At 40.5% G+C, this 25,176-nt stretch overlaps 1 protein-coding gene and 1 pseudogene across 4 annotated transcripts in view; both read right to left on the bottom strand.

Moving 5' to 3' along the window:
* LOC103742987 (lysosomal Pro-X carboxypeptidase) overlaps positions 1–25,176 on the bottom strand; it is a 76,664-nt gene continuing 51,488 nt past the window's right edge. For all 4 annotated transcript variants that reach the window (XM_017800907.2, XM_029568818.1, XM_008844194.3 and 1 more), the window contains 6 exons: positions 20,139–20,320; positions 19,551–19,708; positions 13,475–13,644; positions 12,224–12,388; positions 9,684–9,871; positions 1–227 (listed from right to left, as the gene is read on the bottom strand). In XM_017800907.2, coding sequence (XP_017656396.2) covers positions 11–227; positions 9,684–9,871; positions 12,224–12,388; positions 13,475–13,644; positions 19,551–19,708; positions 20,139–20,320 — 1,080 coding nt within the window. In that variant the 3' untranslated portion in view covers positions 1–10. The remainder of the gene's footprint in view (positions 228–9,683; positions 9,872–12,223; positions 12,389–13,474; positions 13,645–19,550; positions 19,709–20,138; positions 20,321–25,176) is intronic.
* LOC108491373 lies at positions 9,881–12,027 on the bottom strand (annotated as a pseudogene).

Below are 25,176 nucleotides of genomic sequence, written 5' to 3'. Positions count from 1 at the left end.
AAAAAGTTGCTCAGCCCTGCCTTCTGGCACTGCCATAGAAATCTGTGATCCATCCCTTCATGTATTTAACTTCCAATGACCGGGCCAACAGCACAGAGGAGGGATCAAAGGCAGTGTTGGCTCGCAGATCTAAATGATGGGCTGCGTCTGGGATGTTGATAGCCACCAGAGTATCTGTGATGTTTTTGGTTACTCCACCTCCTGACCATGGGTCGAGGTCACCGTTGCTGCAAGTAAGGAGAAGAAGAAAAATTAAGGTCATCAGTTCCTTATCCTCAGATAAAATACAAGAAACATGCTATATACATGAACCTAAAATTATAAACACACAACCTGGATATTTGGTCTGAGGATATAATTCATAACATAAGAAGATACTTCATGCCGGAATAGCACATAGTTCTGTAGAAATAGACCCAGAGAAGACTGGAGTTGGTACTTCATGGAGCAAGCTAGACTAACTGGGACTCAGAATTTAAGAACCTGAATTCCAATCCTGGCTTCATTATCCAAAATCAATGTGACACAAGTTATCTGACTTATTTTCCTCATCTGTAAGATAGGAAAAACAAGGCATACCCCATAAGTTTTAAACATTAAACCAGATGGTGCATGTGTAGGTACTTAAGAAGCACCAAAGGTGGGGTACATAGGAGACCCTCAACTCCTGCCTGCTTCTTTTTTTTCCTAGGACCCAACTGAAGAGATTCAAAAACATTTCCATATTTCAAATTACAAGTTAAGGGGCTGGAGAGACGGGTCAGTGGTTAAGAACACTGGTTGCTCTTGCAGAAGACCTGGGTTCAAATCCTAGCACTCATATGGCAGCTAACAACTCTCTGTAACTCCAGTTCCAGGGGATCCGACAGCCTCATTTGTCTTCCGTGGGCATTGCACGACACGGGTGCACTTACCTACATGCAGGCAATACACACATACACATAAAATAAAAATAATAAAATACGAAAAAAATGCAAGTTAATGTTTAGCAGAAGGAAGGTAAGAAGAGAGGAAAAGGAAGTAGAGTTTTATGTTTTACTAAATAAAGAATAGTGCTTTGGTACATAAGGTGATCAAACTGAAAAAAAAAAGTCCTCAGTATGTGGACAGAAAATTTAGACTCTATTCAAAGATCTTCATTTGCATTAGCTTGAAAGTTCAGGAACTGTTGCTAGGGTTATTAGTCCTGGCTGCTTCATGTAATGTACAGTAGAATGATTTACGCAGCATTAGCCAGTAACATTAGTTGATCAGCCTAGCTGAGTAAAATGTGCCTCCACAGACAATATCTCTAATACTTTTGAATAACTATGCCAAGTTAAATGCTATAACTCATTTACTACACATTTTATCCACAGAAAGTACCTGGCTAGAAACAAACAAACAAACAAACAAACAAACAAACAAACTGGGCATGGTGGCACACACCTTTAATCCTAGTACTCAGGAGGCAGAGATAGGCAGATCTCTATGAGGTCTAAGCCAGCCTTGTCTACATAACAAGTTCCAGGCAGCTGGGGCTTAGGGAACCCCTGTCTCAAAATAAACAAACAAATAAAAACAAAACAAAAAAATTAAGTGCTTGGCTTAATGGTTCTTAGTATATTCAGAGTTGAAAACCTTCACATAATTTACATCATACCCTGCAGAAACTCATTAGCAATCACTCGCCATTTCTGCAGATGTTCCCACTATCAGCCCTGAGTAACTACTTTCCATTTCTACTGATTTAGCTTATGGATATTTGATATAAAGAGGATTGTGCATTAGGTATTCTTTTGAGACTGGCTTCTTTCACTTGGCATGTTTCAAGTCATACATGTTGGAGCATATATATTATATATATACACACACACATATAACCTTTTTATTGCCAAGTACTATATTATCATATATAAAAATCATTTTCTTTATCCTTTAATCAACTGATGTACCTTTATGCTGTTTCCAACTTTTTGATATTATGAACATTGCTCACTTGAACATTATCACATACAAGTTTTTTTTTTGGTGTGTGTGTGTGTGTGTGTGTGTGTACATTTTAATTTCTCCTGGGTGTGTACCTAAGGAATGGAATTTCTGAGACATGTGATACCACTTAACCTTTTCATGAATTGCCAGACAACTTTCCAAAGAGGCTTCACCATTTTATATTCCCAATAGCAACATAGGATCCTGATTTCTCTTGTGGATTTGGTGGTGTAGATGCAGGGGAATGAACCTGGTGTCCAAAACATACTAAGCACATGCTTTACCTCGGGGCTATGTCTTCACTGTGGTTTTGATTTTTATTTCCTCCCAAACTGATGATCTTGACCATGTTTTCACAGTCCATTCATATACATTTTTTGAAAACTCTCTTTCAAGATTTTCACTTTTTTTTCTTTTTTAAGACAGGGTCTCATTCTTGTCCAGGCTGGCCTGGAATTATGTGTCTCATGTTGGTCCTAGAGTAGTGGCAATCCTCCTGCCTCATTCTCCCAGATTCCGGATCTACAGGTGTGAGCCACCACATTTGGCTTCTGACCCATTTTTAACTGGGTTATGTATCTTTCTATTTCTGAGTTAAAAGAATGCATTCTCACTAGAAAGGTGGTGCACATCTGTAATCTCAATATTTGGGAAACTGAGGCACTAGGATCACAAATTCAAGGCTAGCCTTAAAATTTTTATTTTTAATTTTATTTAAAAAATTTAGAGCTCCATTCTCCTGCTCCAGGGCTCACAGCTACTCTGCTTAGCTAGTCAGACCCTCCCCATGCTGTCCCCACCCCCACCTGAGCCTAGGCCTCCTCCAGCTTGTTCCACCTGAGACTAGTGGACCAGCCTGACAAGCATGCCTCTCACCACTCACCAAAGAAGCTTCTTTTTGCAACAGATGGAGACTATTACAGAGTTCCACAACTGGTCACACACAAAGAATAAATGTCTGTGAGAAGCCCAACCCTAACTAACACATCTACAACGCAACTTCTACACCTAAGGCTCAGTGGGCATAGTGGAACAGGGGGTAGACAGAGTAATACATCTCTCAACTCTCACCAGCAAAGCTTCCTCAAGTAACAGATGTTGATCACAGAAGGCCACAACTGGCAAAATTTAGAGAACAAGAGACTGAAGAGTGCAAGTCCTGGTTAGGACTCCCATATTAAACCTCTGCCACCAGGGCTCAGGGACCGTTGTGGAAGAGGGGATGGAAGGACTGTAAAAGCCAGGGGTGGTGGATGACTACAAGGAAACACAGGTTTCCAAGCGACTGGGAACTTGTGCGTATGAACTTACAGCAATGGGGACAGCATGCATAAAACCCACACAAACTTAAAACCAGATAAAAACCTACCATAGAAATGGGGAAATGGGTAAGAAGCAACAGCCTTAGCTGAGGTTAACTTTAGTTTATCTATTGGCAACTGATCACTACGGGATGAGGGAGAGTTGGTCTTCTGTAAGGGAATCATGCTAGATGGATTGAACAGGCTCCAGTGGATGAACTCACACTAAGAAAGAACTATCTGGGTATACAAACTTGACTTGATAGCCTTAACATATATGACAGAATGCATGAAATCTTATGGGCAGACTATGGGAGGGAGGTGTAGAAGGGGAAGGGGTCTAAATATGATTAAGATATATGAAATCCACAAAAATTTAATAAGGATATACATTGAAAAAAGGTGTTATTGCTGGTAGATATCTGCAATCCCAGAACTTTGGAAGTAGAGGAAGAAGGATCAGGAATTCAAGGTCTTTTCTAGCTATATAATGAGTTCAAGAACAGCCTGTACTGCATAAGACCTTGCCTCAAAAAAACAAAGTGTTATCTTTTCCAATATGAGATGTCTTTCCATTAAAAGGAAGATTATTTAAAGTCATAAGGAAACCTGATACTTGGTAAGCTAATTAAAAAAATTAAATTTTGAAAAAAGTTTCAGTGGAGCTGTAATTAAACAAAAATCCCAGTGCCAGGGATGGGCTACCTCTCCTTGAGTTACCAACCAGGGAGGCCCCTAAAACAATACAGGCAATTGCCACTGGTGTTGGTTGCCCACCAATACTAGCCGGTAAGAAGCTCTAGCTGAAGACATCACACACCTTATTTGCAGGTCACACAGAAATCAAACTGGAACTGGACTGGAAATTTCTTCTCTGCTGGCTAGCCCTCATAGCACCACAAAGTGCTATGCAGACTGCTGGGGGAGAACCGTCATCTCTGCTATGGTCCTGCTCTGCTATGGACGCTGTGTGCAACAACACAGACAAGCCAGGCAAGAAGAGACCATTGGAGCAACAGTGGCAAGTCTGTTATGGGAGTAACTAGCCACTTTCCAATTGGATTTGATGCTCACTCTACAGGAGGGAATTCACATCTGGTACTGTAAAACCTCATCACAAGTTCATGGCTAGGGAGGATACCCAAGAGGGGAAGCTACTGCTGTTGTTTTGCTAAATAACTATGTTTATACCCACAGAACAGTGCCATGGTCAGCTTTGGTCAAAGAAGCTTCTTTTCATAGTAGTTAGCAGTGACTACAGAGATGCCTAAGTGGTTAAAAGTGCTGAGAATGACTGCTGAATGCCCAGTCATAGCCCCATATACTTTCATGTAGATGGGACCTCTGTCAACTGCTTTCAAGGCTCAGGGAACATCACAGAATAAGAAGCAGAAAGAATGTAAGAGCTGGAGGAAGGAGGAAGAGCAGTGTGGAATGCTGACTTCCAGGCATCACATAGCTTTTATACTCTTGAGCTCACAGCATCTGTGATTACCTGCACAAGATGACAACACGATTGGATCTGTCAATATCCTGAAACATAGAGGTGCCTGTGGGGCTGCACCTTTCCCTGAGAATTGACATACAGGTAATGGCTGATAGGGGGAGAGACCATATGCTTCTATGAACAACCCTAATGAAACTCATTATGCTTAAAAAAAAAAAAAAGACATAAAAGTATATGGGGGCTAGAAGTGGGGCTGGAGGAAGGGAATTAATGGGAGAGGGAGAGGAAAAGGAGAGCGTTATGGGAGGGGGAAAGTAAGATTGAAAAACATTGTGTACATGTATGAAAATGACACAATAAAATCCATTATTAGGTATAATTAATATATGCTAATAAAAGTTTAAATGAAGATACTTTTAATTTCTCCCAATAAAAGTTTTGCAGTTTTCACCATATATAGCTTACACTTTTTTGTTAACTTTATTCTATCCTTAATGCCACTGCCAATCAAATCATTCCTTAGTATTACTACATCACATACACAGAGTGATTTAACTACAAAGCCTTTCACATTTGATCATTGTAACAATCCTACAAGGTATATATAATTACAAGCCTTTTATAGACCACAAAACAAATGCCCAGTGTGTTTAAAATGCTGCCCAAATCATTCAGGTCAGCAAGCCTGGGAATCAAACTCGGCCCTGATTTTGGTCCAAGGCTCGATTTTATCTAAATTGCATTTCATGGACACAAGATTAGATCTAAAAGTCAGAAACATATACCTTCTTGCCTGGTCTGGTCAGAGTAAAGGCAAGAGCTCTGGGGTCAGACCACCTGGGCTATAGTTTCTGGTCTGCCTTTCATCTACCTAACTTCATGAAAATGCTGAAACCTAAGGTTAAAATTAACACTGAATACCTGGATCTAAGTACCCGGTGAGTGCCAAGTACTCAATCGCATTCCCCTTTTGCGGCACCTCCTAGTATAGAGCTTTACCTATTACTTAAATAATATAAAATCTTCAAGGTCATGCTATCAGATACATAAAATAACAGTGTGCATAATCATAAAAAAGCCAAGTCAGGTATTAAGTCCAATATATATACAGATTACTACTGCTACTATTTGGCTCTTAAGTGCTCCACGAAAGGCCCATGCACTAAGTTTGGTCATCAGCTTGACATTACTGGGAAGGAGACAGAGAAGTAAGGCCTAGTAGGTAGTTTTAGGCCATGGGGCATGCTCTTGAAGGAATGATGAGACTTTCTATTTTTAAGATGATTATCTCGGGTATTTTCTTACAGTAATGGAAACCTAACAACTACCAAATTCCATCTCTACCTAAGCCTTTTCTCATATACTTTAGAACCAAAATCCAAGTCCTACTTGATATTTTTTAGATAGAAGTCTAATTAGACATCCCAAATATATCAGGTTCAAAATTAAGCCCCTAATATTCCCTAACTCCACCCATCATTGTCCAACTCTCCATTAATGGCAACTGTATCCTTTAGTTTCCCGGGTCAAAAAAATTTCTGTTATACTTTAATCTCATCTATGTTTGGCGCCCAGTTGATAAACCTGTCAGCTATAACTTAAAATACATCCAGAATTCAACCACTTCTCACCACACCCCCACTACCACCTTGATACAAGTCTCCATCATCTCTACTATGAAGGAAGGTTCCAGAAAGAATCTCCACCTTTTACTGAACAGTTCTGCAAGGCTGATTAACTGACTAGAACTTCAAAGATGGTGGAGAGGTTTGAATCACTAAAGCATTTAAATTTTCTCTGGCTATCTTTAGCCCCCTTATTAACCATTTTTTTCTCATCTGTGCCTCATCTAGCATCCTTGTGACTCTTAGATGAAACCTTTATGCTAAGAACGTCACCAGACAGCATTTGAGGCCTATAGCAAAGTTTTCCCTGCTTGACTTTAACCCACCTATTTGATCTTTCCATCAATGTAATTGAAAAGTGTCTTGATTTATGACTCTCTTTGTTCTGTTACTATAAAAAGTCATCAAACTGCTACCACACTGGACATGGAAGGTGGGGTAACCCAAATCACTGTTCCCAGGTCATGGTTATTCAAATCTAACTACCTCATCCATTTTGAAGTGAGAGTTGTGGTTTGCACTGACACTAACATTAGATTTTGAACTATTTGCCCCAATTCTACTCCTGTCCCCCTACAATATATTAGCAATAAAACAGCCATTTCGTTCTGTAAATTTGATTCAGATCATGTTATTCTCATCTTATTCAGTCATTTCCAGACTATCAAGTCCCTATCTGACTGGGGGCTTGCTCTCTGACTTCACTACCTGCTTTTCTCCCTGTTAACTACTCCAGCCACACTGCACAACTTACCCTCTCTGAACCCACATCTACAGACATACACATCTCAAGGTCTGGGCCTCTGTTTGCTCCTTTGTCTGGAGTACTCTTCGCCATCAACCTCCTGGCTAGTTCCCTTTTCAAAAGTCATCCCTTGGTGCTGCCTTTCTTATCTCTCTAATCTAAAACTCTGATACTTTTCCCTCCCCTGACAATTCATTGACCCCTTTTCTGACTTACTGTTTTGTTCTTTAGAACTATATCCTCCTAGTATATTTACAGATGCCACCCTGTTTGATTGTCCACCTGTTATACCACAGCTCCACAGGGGCAGGGACTGGGGCTGTTTCGATGACTTCTATATCTTTAGTTCCTAGAACCAGGTCTAGTCACAGGAGCCAAATATTTATGGAATGAATGAAAAAGAAATCAACTGTCTAATTACTTGTGTCCTAGCACTAGATATCTTACATAGAGGTCTACGAATAAATAAATGGAAGTTCATGAACATGTATTTCATCAATATTTTATAACACGAAAGAGCAGGTTTGATATGTCATACAAATACGTACATTAACCTTCAGCTGTGTGAAGCAATGGATTGAACAATGAACTAAGTCAGCAAATACAAGTTTTGTTTTTTTCAAATATTTTATTATTTTTATTTTATATGTATGTGTGTACTGCCTGCATGTAGGTAAGTGCACCTGTGTGGTGCAATGCCCACGGAAGACAGAAGAGGCTGTCGGATCCTCTGGACCTGGAGTTACAGACAGTTGTTAGCTGCCATGTGGGTGCTAGGATTCGAACCTGGGTCTTCTGCAAGAACAGTCAATGTTCTTGACTGCTAAGCCATCTCTCCAGCCCCATAAATACAAGTTTTATATCCTCATTACCCACGTAATTGTCAGTAAATACCTATGGGAAGCTCAATTCTCAAGTGTACTGTAGAAAAGAAAACTAAAAAAAAATTTACAAGGTCCAAACTAATATGTGCCATGAACTAGATATACTAATATGCAGCACAAACTATAAAATAATACACAAACATGCAGATGTTACAATTACTATCATATTATGTAACCATGAGATGTATTAATATCTCTAAGAGGTAAAATAATAATAGAATATATGAGAAAGTGTTTTTCACAAATTTAGTCAAACCACTAATTCAATCAACTTGTGTGTATATGTGTGTGAGAAAGCACATGCAACTGTGTGTGTGTGTGTGTGTGTGTGTGTGTGTTCGCACACACGTGCTCCTATGCAGAGGCCAAGGGACAGTGTCAGGTATCTTCCTCTATCCCATTAAACCCCTTACTTTTTGGATTTAGGATCTCTCAGTGAACCAAGAGCTTGCTGTTTTGGCTAGACTGACTAACTAGAGAGCTCCAGGAATCTGTCTATCTGTACCCCTTACACACACACACACACACACACACACACACACACACACACCCCAGAACCAGGCTTACAGGCATGCATCCCATGCCCAGATTTTACAGGGATACTAGGGGTTCTGAGCTCAGGTCCTCATGCTTGCACAGCAAGTAAATACTTTACACATTGAGCCATCTCCCGAACCCATCAGTCAACTTTTTCTCAGCAGATGTACAAATAAAATAGATGAGAATCCAATTATATTAAGTATATGTGTGTTTGAACTACAACTTTAAATTCTCTCTTTTATTACTATATACTTCTCTTTCTTAAAAAATGTAATATTTTAATTGCAACCTATTAATGTTGTCCTGGGGAAAATCAAATCTATACCTTTTCAGTTTTAGCAAAAGCAGAACAAAAAGGGAAACTCCCATGCCAAAGAGGAGTCATAGTTTTCAACTACCAGAGTAAACCACACAGAGGTTGGTTTCTCTTAAGAGAAGAAATAGCCTTTATCATTACATCAATTTGCCAGGCTCAACCCAGATAAGAAACCCTCCATTATTTGCAAAACAAAATAGCTGTCCCCACAGCCCCAGCCATGTAATGAGCTCAGTGCATTTGACCTTAAAAGGTCACCAGCAGCACTTGGTGGCTTAGCAACCGTGTTTGGAGTTGCTGAGAAACCTAGCATGCACATGGACTTGAAGTTCTTGGTTTAGACAAGTACAAGCAAAACCAATCATTGGGAAATCTAAAACAAAACAAAACAAAACCAAAAAACCCCACTGGTTTCCATGAGAGACTCCAGATACCTAGACAAAATTCCCAACAACCAGCCTCACTTAAACACTGGCAGCAATTTGTCTGAGAACTAGTTAAGCTAACCAGTACTTCAGGGGCTCCCTTCTGAGTTTATATCTAAATAACTGAGAATCACCACTGGTGAAATAACCTATGGGCTGTAGAAACATGAGTCCTACAACGAAACCAGAGCGTAATTAAAAGAACTGCCGAAAGAGAACTATTAACAGCTACTATTCATTAAGGCCTTGTCTAGCCAACAAATGTTCACTGAGTGCCTACCATGTATCCGGCACTCATTAGGAAAACCTGAAAGTGTCACCAGGGTAACTGTATGCTGCTTTATTATCCAGTACTTTCCTAGTTCTATTCCTTCAGGCTTTCTACAAGCATTCCATCAACTGAAGTTCCTTTTGAGACAGCAAACTCACCTGAAAACAATGTTTGAGTGTGAACTGATGTTTTTGCCACCATACAAGGTAGTGATCCAAAAAGGTCGTGGTTTCACACCCCACTGGTTAAAACAATTATCAGAAAATATCTTCAAGTCCCAATGAAAAGGTTCAAACATGTCATCAATACCATTTGTACAAAAGGGCATGACCATTTCTGTGCAGGCCTAAAAAGGGAACGGAGAGAAAACAAGGCACACAGACGAGTTATTCCAGGTCATTCAAGGTAAACAGCAAGGGGAGGGATTGACCCTGCAGCAGAGTTTCAGGGCCCCCACTTTACTTCCCTGCCACACATTCCCTTATCTTTCACAGAAACACATGGTTGAGAAGTCACAGAAGTCAGGACTATGCATTCCTTCTTTTTGCAAAAAGCCTTTTTCACATCTATGATCATATTTAACCCTCAAGACAACTCTAGGAGAAAAGCATTATTACTATTAGTCTTACTGTGCAGAAAAAGGAATGAAGACTCAGAGTCTAAACTCCTTCTTTCTTGGGTCCACAAGGTGCTTCCTTTACAAGACTTGCCAAGGTCTATTATAATGTTAATTACCTACCTATCTTTCTCACCAGGCTATATTTGATGGAAAGCATACTTTTTCTTTTCCGTTTGTGCATTTTCTAATGATTTTATTAGTGTGATCACAAGTTTGACATTTATAGTACATACGTTGTTAACAGAGCTGAAGACAAATATTTGAAATAAGTGAATTACCTGTGGCGAGTTTTAAAATGGCAGCTCTAAGTGATATGCAAATCCCACTCATTCACATGTGCACCCCTCACTGTAGGACCCACTCTATGCTCATCCTCACTGGGTCTGGGTGCACCTTCAGCTTGGTTTGGGCAGGACCTGCTGTGTCTTTGTTCAGATCCAGATTTTCAAGAGCAACACTGTTGAACTCTTCCATGGAGCATGGCGGCAACACCAGGTTTCAGTTTGTTGGGATAAAAATGTAATGACTGACTACCGCTTATGGGAGCCACCTGATCCCGAGCTCGGCTAACAGAGATGTTCTGAGGTCTTTGCACAAGGCCACCAGTGTTTCCTCCCGGGGGAAGTCTAGAAGTGAGGTACACAGTCTTCCATCACGCTGTCAGTGACGCAGCTGGACCCAAGGTGGGATTCATAATAATTTTTTCATCAATGGTATTGACAGTCCAACTAACAAGCTGGATTCCTTTAGCTGACCACTTCTTCAAATAGTCCCAAGAGACAAAATTCTTCTGCATGAGAAAAGCTAAAATTCCATACAAGTACCACAAGACATTGTGCATGCTCCAATAGAGCAGGATGTCCATCACTATAAACATGGACTGCTTCCGGAAAGTATTGTCAAGAGGCTTCCCATGTCCAGTATGGCTCAGGCTCCAAGGTCTGTGTATTAGAGTTGTTATTACTTTCTGATCTGTTTGTCTCATAGATAGCTTTTGGCAAGAAAGAGCAGACTACACCACTACTGTATAGTTGTGGAAATCTTTTTTTTTTTTTTTTGTCTTTTTGAGACAGGGTCTCTCTGTAGCCCCAGGTGTCCTGGAACTCACTATGTAGACAAGATTGGCCTTGAACTCACAGAGATCCGTCTGCTTCTGCCTCCCAAGTGCTGGACTAAATGTGTGTGCCACCGTGCCCGGTGGGGAATTTTATGTCTATATCTATATCTATATATATCTGTATATATACCAATATATATATATATACACACACACACACACACACCTGTGTGTGTGTGTGTGTGTGTGTGTGTGTGTGTGTGAGTGTATTCTTTAGAACATCAGCACCCATGTCTGCATGGCCTTTGACATCAAATAAGACCATGAGGTTATGATGCAGCCACTCTGTGACAGCTTCCCTCAGGGTAGGGATCTTTGCATCAGGGAACTCACTCCTGAGTCTGTGATTTGCTGCAGGGTTAAGTTTCCTAACTTGTTCAAATGTCAAATCACAGAGGCAACCAGTCCCGTTCGTTGTCCTATCTACTGTGTTATCGAGCATTTAGACAGGAATCCCATCAGAAGTAAACTCGATGTCCAACAGCACACCTGCTGCTCCATTCTTAACTGCCTGCCAGATGGCGGCCAGTGTGCTCTTGGGCACATAGTGGCTGCGCCCTCAGTGGGCGATAGCAGACACAAGGTCATGGGACTTGAGCATCTGCAGGGCCCAGTGGGACCTCGCCAGTTTGAAACTGAAGAGCCACAGCAGGACGCACAGGCTGCTGGTAAGCAGGCAGGCGTTGAAGAGGCTGCACAGCAGCAGCAGCAGCAGCAGCAGCAGCAACTGGGTGCAAGTGGGACCAGCGGCTAAGGAGCTGCCACGTTATTTATTTTTATTATCTTTGAAGCATAAGAGAGCCTGATCAATGGTAAGCACTCACTATATATTCAGTGATGAGTAAATATCGGAAGAAAGGAAGGACAGAATGAAAGAGGGAGAAAGAAAAAAAAGGAGGAAGACATTCCCAGTGTTAATGATCAGTGAAGAACAAACCCAACTCAGAAATCCTTCATCTTACCTGATAGCTCCACCCCATAGATCCTAGACTACTGGTAGTTGTTTCTGAAATATTCAGGCACTTTGCCTGACCTGAATAATTATAATACACATTTAGAACTTGGAAAATATTCTGCAGCAGCAATGTATCAGATACATTAGGATTTTTCAAATACTGGCACACCACCTAGAGAGTTAAACAGAGGAAGAGTCAGATATGAATAGAATAATTAATTTAATAACAAAGAAGGGAAATTATTTGGGTTTATCATAAAACACTGTTAAACATCTAAATTCATTGCTTATATTTGTCCATCTCTTAAAAATAATTCCCTCTCTAAAAGAATAAACCTTTACATTTTTCTGCAGGGTACAGAAATAAACCAGCCATTTGCATGGTATACAAGGTGCTCTTCACCCACCATTCTAGTCCCTTCTTTGCGGTCTCTGCTCCAGAGTTCAGAAAGTTCCCCTGACACGTCTTTCCCTCTTCTTTGCCCTTGCTCGTCCTCAAATCTCCTTTTCCACATTTTAATTGTATGAATGGCTGGCCAATTTGTCCTTTGATGCACGGAGCAATTAGAATGCTTTAACAGCTCACTAAATGACAGTACTATGATAAAAGCTGCCATTTGTTAGGCATAATCAATGTTGTTAGATAGATCGAGGCATGATACACATATCACAAAAACCAGATATACTACATATGCAAAGTGAAGCCCAGAATTTGATGCATAGCTATCATTCCATTAATAGCAACTGTTGGTCTTATTTCTCATTCATATAATGCTATAACTGATTAAATTAATTTCCAGTTCTCAAATAAGGAAACTGAGGTCAGAAAAAGTAGCTAACATGCCCAAGGTCACAGAATCAGCAAGCTGCAGAACCTGGATTCCAGCCCACAGTTGCTAATTTCACAGAGCCCCCATGGCATCAAGATTTCTTCTGATGCTGAAAGTGAAAGAAGGAACATCAAAAAAAGAGAAGTGTGTTATTAAAAATAACGAGAAGATGGAGGCTGGAGAGGCAGCTCAGTGGTTAACAGCACTCCCTCTCTTGCAGAGGACACAGGTTTGATTCACAAGCCACATGGTGGTTAAAAACTTTCTGAAACTGTAGTTCCAAAGGATCTGATGCCCTCTTCTAACCTCTGCAGGCATTGCAAGACACGAGGACACTTACATGCAGGCAAAACACTCATACACATAAAATAAAAATAAATTAAAAAAAATTCAAATTAAAAAAATTATGACCAGGCATTTTCTGTTACCTTAATAGGCCAAGCAGGCAAAGGCTGTAAAAAGCTGGTTGCATAAGGGTAGTTCACCATGGCCAGATTCACCCAGGTTTCAGACAGCCATTCTTTTAAAACTGAGATGTCCCCAGAAGTTAAGGGGCTACAAAGGTGAAGAGCTTCAGTAAGCCACTGGAGACCACGGCCTGAAGACAGAAGGACACTGCTAATGTAAAGGCAACAGATCATTTATTCTTTACTTGGTATTAGAGAAAACACAATTTTCTATAACACTTCTGCAATACTTTTTTTAACATCCAACAAAATATCTTATAGCAACTAGATAAAACCATGTAGAAAAGCTGCATATTGTCATAGAACTTATCAGACTTTGGATATGTCTAATGAATAGAACATCGAGAAAAAGGCAGCAGACAAAAAAACAACAAAAGAAGCAAAAGCTATGTTCTATGTAATGCTGATTATGAAGATTCATGAATAAGCAAAATTAGCATATGACTCAAAGACAGGTTAGCTGTGTAGGTGTGGAACACGGAATAGAGATGCTTATTTTGTCTTTGCTTAATCTAGATACTAACTATACCAAATACTTACTTTGTGAAACTTTATTAAGTCATTCACTGATGATGATGATGATAAGGCTCAGTAGGTAAAATGCCAGTTGTGCAAACATGAGGACCTGAGTTTGAATTCCCAGAACTCATGGAAAAACCTAGAAGTGATGGTTTCTGCCTATAACTCCAGTTCAGGAAGGAGGGAGAAGGGCAGAGACAAGCAGATCCCTGAAGCTCACTGGCCAGCCAGCCTAGCCCAGCTGATGAGCTTCAGGTTCAGTGAGAGACTCTGTCTCAAAAAAATAAATAAATAAAGGTGGAGAGAGGTTGGAAAAGGCACCCAAGTCACCCTCCAGCCTCCACATGCAAGCACAAGCATGTGTACCCATACCCATACACTCATATTAATCAGCACACATACAACACATATAAAACAATGCACACACACACACACACACACACACACACAGAGCACACAACAAATACACATCATTTCTTCAAACATTAAAAAAAACAAAAACAGGTAGGGGTTGACATCTCAGCAGACCACCCAAGAGGGCCTGTTCTGGCCTCCCTCTAGCATAGGACCTGTGAGGACTCAGCAGACCACCTGAGAGTCCCAAAATTGGGACTACCCCCAGGGAACTTCCCAAATTGTGCTCTGAGTACCCACTAGTAGGGGATCAAACTGTAGAAGGGGGCCTGAGTGTACCTGACTGGAACTTGACTTGGGCTTCTGTGGAAGCTCTGAGTAGCTGATCTGAAGCCATAAGTTCCCTCCAAAACAACACCTGAGAGAACCTGAAACCTAAACCAACCAGCTTTACATAACCAATAAGAAAACGACCAAGGCACGCCAATATGACAAACAGAAGAAAACTTCAAGTTAATTTTCATACCAGAATCACAGACAACAAAAGAAATTAACATGCCAAAATCACAACAAAAAAATAATAAAATGGAAAGCCAAAACACTATGTCCTCACCAAACTCCACCAATCCTATAGAAGAGTTCTACAAGGAGAACACCCTAGAGATAACCCAGGACACAGAATTTAAAAGAACAATCATAAACATGATCAAGAAATTCAATGAATTTAAATAACACACAAACAAACAGACACCCAAAGATCCAGAACATTATAAGGGAATACTTTAAAAATGTATAGTCTACTAAATTTGAAAATGTAAAAGAAATGGATGAGTATCTAAAATCATGGGAACTGCCAAAGTTAAACCAAGAAGAGATCAACAGTTTAAACAGACCCATAATGTATAAGGCAATCAAAACAGTAATACAAAGCCTCCTGACTAAAAAAGCGCAGGCCCAGATGGATTTACAGCAGAATTCTACCAGACATTTAAATAAGACCTCCAACCAATAGTACCTAAATTATTCAAAGATAGAAACAGAGGGAGAACTCCCAAATTACTTCTATGAAGCCAGCATCACTCTAATACCCAAACCAGGTAAAGACACAACCAAAAAAGAAAACTATAGACCCATATCCTTAATGAACTTAGATGCAAAAATTCTCAACAAAATACTTGAAAACCACATACAGATGTACATTAAAAGATCATTCACCAGGGCTGGGGAGATGGCTCAGTGGTTAAGAGCACTGACTGCTCTTGCAGAGGAGCTGGGTTCGATTCCCAGCAAGCACCCACATGATGGCTACAAACCTTACTTAACTCCAGTTCCAGGGGAATCTGAAGTCCTCTTCTGACCTCTGCAGCATTACACAACACAGATGCACTCACATACATGCAGGCAAAAAAAAACTCATACACATAAAATAAAAATAATAACATTTTTTTAAAAAAGATCATTCACCATGATCAAGTGGGCTTTATTCCAGAAATGCAGGGATGGTTCAATAAATGCAATAAACACCATCAACTGTATAAATGGACCAAAGACAAAAACCACATCATCATCTCAATAGATTAGGAAAAGGCTTTTGACAAAATTCAGCATGCATTAATAATAAAAGTTATAAAGGGAACTGGACTGGAGGGAACATACCTCAACACAATTAAAGCTATATACAACAAACCCACAGACAACATCATTCTAAATGGAAAAAAAAAAAAAAACTGGAAGCATTTCCATTAAAATCAGGAACCAGACAAGGATGTCCACTAGCTCCACTCCTTTTCAACATAGTGCTTGAAACTCTTGCTAGAGCAGTAAGACAGGAGAAGGAAATTAAAGGAGCACTAATTGGAAAAGAAGGGGTCAAATTATCCCATTTTACAGACGATACGATACTATACCTAAGAGCCCCCAAAACTTCCACCAGAGAACTCCTAGAACTGATCAACACTTTCAGGAAAGTAGCAGGTTATAAAATCAATCTACAAAAATCAGAAGCCTTTTGATATACCAGTAACAAGCAATTGGAGAAAGGGTACAGGGAACCCTCCAATTCATGATAGCTGCAAATAAATTAAATAAATAAATAAATAATCTTGGAATAAACCTGACCAAAGACATCAAAGACCTCTACAATGAAAATTTTAAATCTTTAAAGAAAGAGATTGAGGAAGACACCAGGAAATGGAAGGACTTTCCACGCTCATGGACTGGAAGAATTAATATTGTGAAAATGACCATCCTACCAAAAGCAATATACAGATACAATGCAATTCCAGTCAAAACTCCCATGACATACTTCACAGATTTAGAAAAAAAAAATCCTTAAATTCTCATGGAAGCACAAAAGACCCCAGATAGCCAAAGCAACCCTGAGCACAAAGAGCAACATTGGGGGACTTACTATATCAGATCTCAAAGTATACTACAGAGCTATAGTCATAAAAGCAACATGGTACTGGCACAAAAAATAGACACATAGATCAATGGAACATCATTGAAGATCCAAACCCTAGCACACGCAATTTCAGCCACCTGACATTTGACAAAGGTGCCAAGAACACACAATTGAGCAAAGACAGCATCTTCAACAAATGGTGCTGGCAAAACTACATCTCCACCTGCAGAAGAATGAAACTAGATCCTTACTTTTCGCCTTGCACAAAAGTCATCTCTAAATGGATCAAAGACCTCAATGTGAAACTGGAAACCCAGAAACTACTAGAAGAAAATATTGGCAGTAACCTACAAGATACAGGTGTAGGAAAGGACTTTCTAAATTGGACAGAAGTTGCTCAGAATTAAGATCAACAATCAACAAGTGGGACTTCATTAAACTAAAAAGTTTCTGGACATCAAAAGAAACAATCAAGAAAATGAAGAGAAAACCCACAAAGTGGGAAAAAATCTTTACCAGCGACATATCTGACATAGAGATTTAACATCCAGAATACATTAAGAGCTCAAAAAACAAACAAGCAAGAAAGTAAATAACCCATTTAAAAGATGAGCTAAAGATCTAAACAGAGTTCTCAAAGGAAGAAATAAAGATGGCTAAGAAACATCTTTAAAAGTGCTCAACATCATTAGTAATTAGGGAAATGCACGTCAAAACCACCTTACCCCAATCAGACTGGCAGGATCAAGAGAACAAATGATAATAAATGCTGACGAGAATGTGGAGAAAGGGGAATGCTCATTCACTGCTGGTGGGATTGCAAACTCCTGAAACCCCTATGGAAAAGTGTGGAGAACTCTTAAAAAACTAAAAATGAACCTACCATATGACCCAGTTATAGCACTCCTTAGTATATACCCAAAAGACTTATCCTATCGCACAACCTACTTATCCTACTTGTACAACCATGTTTGTTGCTGCTCTTTTCACAATAGCTAAGAGATGGAAGCAACCTAAGTGCCCCTCAACTGATGAGTGATTAACAAAAGTGTAATACATTTACACAATGGAATTCTATTCAGCAGTAAAGAAAGATAAAATAATGAAATTTGCAGGTAAATGGATGGATCTAGAAATTATTATATAGAGTGAAGTAACACAGACTTAGAAAAACAAAAGACCCATGTTCTCCCTCATTTGTGGATCCTAGCACCAAATCCTTATAAGTGAGTGCATATCCTGATGTAACTGCAGGGACCAGGAATATGGAAGAGAAACAGGGAGGTAAAGGGAAAGAAGGAACCTGAGAGAGAAGACTAGTAGGATAAAGCTGTTACCAAGGGAGAAATTTGTAAATGGGGTTAGTTAAAGGGGAAGGGGGGCAGGAAGGAGGACTATACAAAGAACTATGGGAATAATCAGGGAAAATTTTTCCAGATACACAGTAAAAAAAAAAAAAAAAAAGCCTTAAGAACAGAAAGAACCCTATGGAGATAGAAGAAAGCCCTTCCAGAAGCAATAGGGTTGTTAAATGAAATCCCAGTGCCAGAGGTGTGTTGCCTCCATATAAGCTGTTGGCTTGAGGGATACTAGAGGTCCCCAAAACAATAAAGGCTATTGTCAATAATGGTAGTTGTACACCAGAAGTGGACAGAGGGACCCTATTGCTGAAGACACTGCTTGATGTGAGTGCAGGAGAGGGAAAAATTAAGCTTGGACTAAGCTTGAAACTCCCTGACACTGAATGGTAGATTCAAAAGACGATATGCAGATGATTAGGGGAGAATGGTCCCCTATAATTCTGCTCAGTGACGAACCCTGCATGTTGCACTATCAACATACCAAACAAGATGTACCTGCTGGTGCAACAGTGGGGTGTGTAGTGTATGTATGACCAGCAAATTTTTGATTGGATAAAATGCCTGGTCCTAGAGGTGGAACACACATCTTGTACTGCAGACCAGACCAACCCCCTATGGCAGGGTAGACTATAGGCCCCAGTGGGGAAGCCACTGCCATTGTTTTGTTAGCTGGATGTGATGCACCTGCTAAAGTATCATCCAAGCACTTGTGTTTACACCCATAGATTAAGTTATTATAGCAGCCACTGTTTAGATGTTCTTGTTTCTTGCTTTTTGTGTTTTTATAGTAGATGGAATCCCACTGAAATGGGCCAACAGCCCATGGAAAACTCATCAAGGAGTCGAGGGGGAGTCAGTTTCCCCTCCCACCCAATGAGCTGACCATAGCTGCATGTGGGGGAGGGGCCAAGGACATGTAAGCCAAGAACATCGGGAGGCCCCTCTCTCACCATTTTCTGCAGCTGTAGGGAAGTCATAGGATCTACATTTGAGTGTGGACTTTCCAGTGCAGTTGTAAATGGGGGTGCCCACTACTCTGTAAATATATCCCCACCCTATGCTCTGTTAAATAATAAATAAATTTGCAAATGAGAAAAAATTAAAAACTAAAAATATAAAGATTAAAAAAAAACAGTGAGGGCTGGAGAGATGGCTCAGTGGTTAAGAGCACTGGCTGCTCTTACAGTAGACCAGGGTTCGATTCCCAGCACCCACATGGTGGCTAACAACTGTATGTCCTCCGCAAGCACTGCATAACATGAGTGCACTTACATACATGCATACATAACATTTATAGACATAAAAATATATAAAATTAAAAAAAACACTAACAAGCAATTTATTAAAACAAAACAAAACGAACAAAAAAAGCAAATCTACTCTCTTAATTAAAGCTTACCTGTCCTTGAGATTCGGTTAATGGCACCCCAGGATCTGAGGATGCTCTCTGCACAATTCGGACCACTTTTTCTAAAATCTTCAGTTGTAATCTTCATGAAAACACCACAGGAAACCAAATCCTCAAACTGCCAGATGGGGGCAGAAGCTGCAAGAGCTCTAGATAATAAAGGGAAACAAGAAGAGAGGAAGAAAACGTAACTCATCTAACTTGTTTGTTTTTTATTTATGTCTATGTGTGTATATGCCAAGTGTGTCAGTGCCTGTGGAAACCAGAGGAACCAGAGCCCCTAGAACTGGAGGTAGAAGTGGCTGTGAGCCACCGAATATAGGTGCTGGGAACTGAACTCTGGTCTTCTGGAAGAGCAGTAAGTGTTCTTAACTGCTGAGCCACCAGTGCAGCTCCCCTAACTCAAGTTTTAAAATGGAAACTGAGAATGATCAAAGATGATAAGAATAAGAACAAGGCTATTAATGAGACTGAAACTGGAAATGCCAGTACAGCAGCATGGTACATGCTTTACCCCAAATGCATCTCTAAGTTTGTCTTGATCACTAAGAAGTGTACATCCAGCATCAATGAACTTACCCAACCACTAGATGAGGATATTTCATTCTGAACCAGGCTGCAAGCATGCCACCATAAGAGCCCCCTACAGCAATGACAGGTTGACTGTCAGCTCCTGGGATTGTTCTTTTCAAGTGTCTGATTAACTCTGCATAATCAGCCAGAGCTTGTTCTGATGTCAGAAAATTCAAGTGCTTGGAATCCTATATCCATGTATTTAAAAAACAAAAACAAAGAAGATAGGTGTAAATGAGCACATAAAGCAGCTCAGGCCTTGCACAGATCCAGAATACTATTTTCTTTTCTTGAAATAGAATTTTCAAATAATTGAGCTAAAATGCCATATCACCCACATCACTACATCAAAGCAGTCCATGAGAAGTTGTTTTAAGTTTGTGGAAGATGATATATTTTGCAATCAAATGCAACTTCATTGCTTTAAAAGGTTATTTTAAAATGTAATACAAGGGGCTGGAGAGATGGCTCAGTGGTTAAGAGCACCGGCTGCTCTTGCAGAGGACCTGCGTTCGATTCCCAGAACCCACATGGCAGCTAATAACCACTGGTAACTCTAAGGGACTCTGACCCCCTCTTCTGACCTCTGCAATCATTGCATGTGCAGTTGCACTTACACACATGCAAGCAAAACACTCATACACATAAAATATAAATTTTTAAAATTCTAAAAGCAATACAAGCAAGAGCAGCTCTAACACATATTTAAACACGAAAGGTATTGCTCTTGAAGAACAAAACAGAAGACTTTACTACTGTCCACTTAATCTAAACATAAATTATGGTTGCTGCCATAGTCATGATCTTGTCAATAAACAACTAAAGGCATTGTTTATAATTATTTTTAATTTACAAAACTCCTTCATATTTGTAATCAAAATAATATATTTGTAAAAAAAATTGCAAAAGCAACCAGCCTAGGAATGAGATTCTGGGCAAGTATTTCCATGGAGCACAAAGGGGCATTGGTCAAGCCTAGGCTCCGGTTCCATTTCCCTAAGTAGACAGTGGTCCCTTTACCCCCAGATGCTCAGCATCCTCCAGAATACACAGGGATGGCCTGGGGAGAGGACACAGGCATCTAGAAAATCCCTGCAAGTAGGTTTCCTGAGCCTGCAGCTTACCACAAGTACAAGGTGGGTGGGCATTATGAAGGATACCTTTGTTTACCAAGTAAAAATAAAATTGGAGCAAGAGTTGTGACTGTAGTGTGTTTGAGCCACTTTGGAAAAATTGTGACCAAATTTCTGACCCTGATAATATAGGTTTCCTCTCTGCCTTTTCCATTTCTACCTGGATAGGGTCTGTTTTCCTTCACACATACACATATATGTACAGTGGCAAAAAGACAAAAATGATTGTCAAAACCCAAGATCTGTTGCCAGGAGAGGCAGGAGGAGGAAGAGGCCTGGAAGGACTTCAGAGTTCCAATTTGCAGACAAAGGTAGCAGAGAGGTGTGAGCTGGCAGCATGGCTGAGGAAGCTTTAGGCCTTAGGCCTGAGTTCCTGTACCATGGAAGATGCAACACTGGTCCAGACAGCACAGAGTGCTCAGAGTGCTGACTGGCGTGTGTCCTTCTCCTCCATCCTCTTCATCCCATAAGCTTTACCTCTGCGGGTCCCCGGAGCACCTTCAAGTGGGACAGTTGGTCATGGAGAAGCAAACTCACGCTATCTGTGTCCTTGATGGAGCTTAAGTACTAACTTGCCACCTCCCCTGGTGATGCAGCCTGGCTTGGCTCCACCCTGAAAGTCTCATCATTTCAGACACCACACCGCAGCCTGTGAGATCACTCCTATGGCAGCAGGACAACACGCCCTCCATCCCAAGCCTAGGGCATGACCTGTCTGCAGGCTCACTTTCAAATGTCATCTGTACTAGATGCTATTTGCTGAAGGTTTGTTGAGATTGGAGAAATAACAGAAACAATCCATCAGTAATATTTAATGACAAATGTGATAGAACATAAAACAGCTTAATATACAATTTGTAATTTTATTTGATGTCTTGACACATTAAATGTTCAAGATGTAGGCAAATATGAACTAAATCCTGAGATAAGGATCTTCAGTAAAAATAAACTCACCCTTCTTCAGCATTGGGAAAGACAATGCAAGGCAAAGATGCTTATGGGAAAGGAAACTCATACAGCAAGTGCCCTGCAGTCCAGCTCTCCATGTGGGACCATTTCCCTCTGCAGCACATGAAGGTGAAGCACCAATGACCTAGTGCTGAACCCAGGAGGCTAGCAAATATCTTTAAAATGTCTGTAAATACAATTTTCACACTCCTTCCTTTCAAAGATGCAGCCTAAGTTCACTCTCTTTGAACCTGGGCTAGACTGAGTGACTTGGTTCTAACGAATGACATGTGGCAGAAGTGATGATGTGTGACTGCCTAGGTCAATAAGAAATCCCTGCAGCCTCCCCTTCGCTCCCTTGGTCTGAGAGTGTTGAGAGAAGCTAGCTACTGTGTCACACTACTCAAGTAGGCACTCAGGGCAGCCTAGGAGGAGAGGAACTGAAGTCTCCTGCCATCTCCACACCAGTTTTTCATCCCTCTGATGACCTATGTGTGGAGACAAGCCTTCAGAAGACAACAGCACTGGCCAGCATCTCAACCTGGAGAGACCCCTGGGCCAGACCACCCAGCCAAGCTGCTCCTAATTCCTCACCCATTGGAATTCTGAGGTAAAAAAAATTTTTTTTTTCTACAAACCTGACTTTTGTAGGATAAGGTTGAGATCTTAGCAGACAGCCTGAGAGGATGGGTTCTGACCTCCATCTGTGTAGTGGCTGGGATCTCAGCAGACTGTCAGAGTATGGCTGTTCCCACCTCCCTCTGGCATAGGGGCTGAGAACTCAGGGGACTGCCTGAGAGCACCGTATCCTGCCTCCACATGGTGGTGAGCTTCCCCTAGTTGCACCATACCCGACCCCCAACTGGGATTGTGTGAGGCCCCTCCCAAGGCCCCAGGTCAGACCTACCTTTGGAAGGATAAGGCTGAGATCAGAGAAAACAGCCTTAGAGGTTCGGTTCCAACCTCCATCTGTGTAGCTGCTGGGATCTCAGCAGACCACCAGAGAGTGCCTGTACCGCCTTCCTCTGGCATAGGGGCTTAGAACTCAGCAGACCACCTGAGAGTCCCAAAATCAGCCACCTCTTAGGGATCTTCCAAAATTTTGCTGAGTTCCTGCTAGTAGGGGTCCAAACCTTAGAAGGAAGTCTGAGTGTACCTGGCTGGAACCTGACTTGGGCTTCTGTGGATGCTCCTGAGTAGCTTATCTGAAGCCATCAGTTCCCTCCAAAATAAATCCTGAGAGAACCTGAAACCTGGACTAGTCAGCTTTACATAAACAATAAGAAAAGGACCAAGGCATGCCAATAATACAAACAGAAGCATACTTCACCTTAATTCACATAGGAGAATCATAAGTAACAAAAGAAATTCACATGCTAAAATCACAACAGAATAAAATGGAAAGTCAAAACACTATATCTCTGAGAGATGAATTGGGTCAATCTGGAGAAAGCACCACACAGATAAAACTCCTCAAAGAGGGAGCATGCTGCCTTTGACCAAAAGGTGCAGAAAAGTCTGCTTCTCTTGACTTCAAAGACCAGGGTGCTCATCAACTCAGTTCCTGCATTCTCAGGGGCTTGCAAAAATGTGAGGCCCTGTTGGGGAAGGGGCTGCTGCAGACCCAAACCCTAACAGTCCCCAACAAACCTCATCAGTCTTGTAGAAGAGTTCTACAAGGAGAACCCAGGACACAGAATTTAAAAGAACAATCATAAACATCATTAAGGAATAAAACGAATTTAAAGAATCCATGAACAAACAAATCAAAGAACTAAAAGAAGATATGGATAAACTTCTGAATGAACTCACAAAAGAGATGGAAACATTGAAGAAAACTCAAGCTGAATTGAAGAAGGAAGTGAAAAACTCAATAAGCCAACTTGAAACAACAGGGGAAAGCTTCACCACTAGAATGAATGAAATGGAAAAAAAAAAACACCAACACTGGAGGATAAAGTTGAAGAATTGGACCACTCAAGCAAAGATTATGAAATTTTTTTTAAAAACACAGGAATGGAACATGCAAGAGATGTGGAACACCATGAAAAGACCAAATCTATGTATCATAGGCATAGAGGAAGAAGAAGAATTTCAAGTTATTGGTACTGACCAGATCTTAAACAGGATTGTAGAAGAGAATTTCCCAAAATTAAGGAAAGACATCCCCATACAAATACAGGAAACACATAGAACACCAAATAGGATCAGAAAAGAAACTCCCCATGTCATATCATAGCAAAAACACTGTCATACTAAGTGAAATAGCACAGACTCAAAAAATAAAAGACATATGTTCTCCCTCATTTGTGGATCTTAGCACCAAATCCTTTTAAATTCCATGTACTTTTAATAAGATGATACTGTACAGCAGTCTCTTCTGCATGAAATAATTACCATCATGTCTTCAGCAGTGCCTGATGCTAAACATCGTCACAATTGGGCTTGTTGTCAGTTGTGTTCCTTCATTAGCAAACAGGGTTACTGGACCCTCACCAGAGTATCCAGCCAGTCTTCCCAGACAACTGTATGTAATTGGGCCCTAATCACACTTGGTCTCCTGGATTTGGGGAGGACTAAAGTGTATAATCTGGGGAAGGCTAGGAAGAGAATGCTTGACCCATGCTGGGTAAAGGCTTTCCAGTGTGCATACCCTCAGATCATTTATACACATCAGCAACCCCTCAGTTATCTCAGTAAGTAAGCTCAGTAAATTCATTGGTTCCCTAATAAAACTTTAATCAAATATTGATTTGATACTAGAACCTTAAAAGGGAATAAGCATTGCTTAGTATCCCCAGGAAAAGAATTCTCACAACAGATGGAAAATTTGTTAATGTTATTGTTTCTTATAATGATTTAAAAAACAAAATGAGAATTTAAAAGATGTTAAAAGGATATGAGAATGGAGATATTTTCCAAAATAGAAAAAATGAGAAAGCCTAAGCAAGTGAAGGTCTGTG

The sequence above is a fragment of the Nannospalax galili genome, unplaced genomic scaffold (assembly GCF_000622305.1).
Source record: "Nannospalax galili isolate Female #2095 unplaced genomic scaffold, S.galili_v1.0 scaffold278, whole genome shotgun sequence".
NCBI classification, from domain to species: domain Eukaryota; kingdom Metazoa; phylum Chordata; class Mammalia; order Rodentia; family Spalacidae; genus Nannospalax; species Nannospalax galili.
Note: the sequence above shows the minus strand (reverse complement) of the source record. Positions and strands in the feature narration are given on the sequence as shown.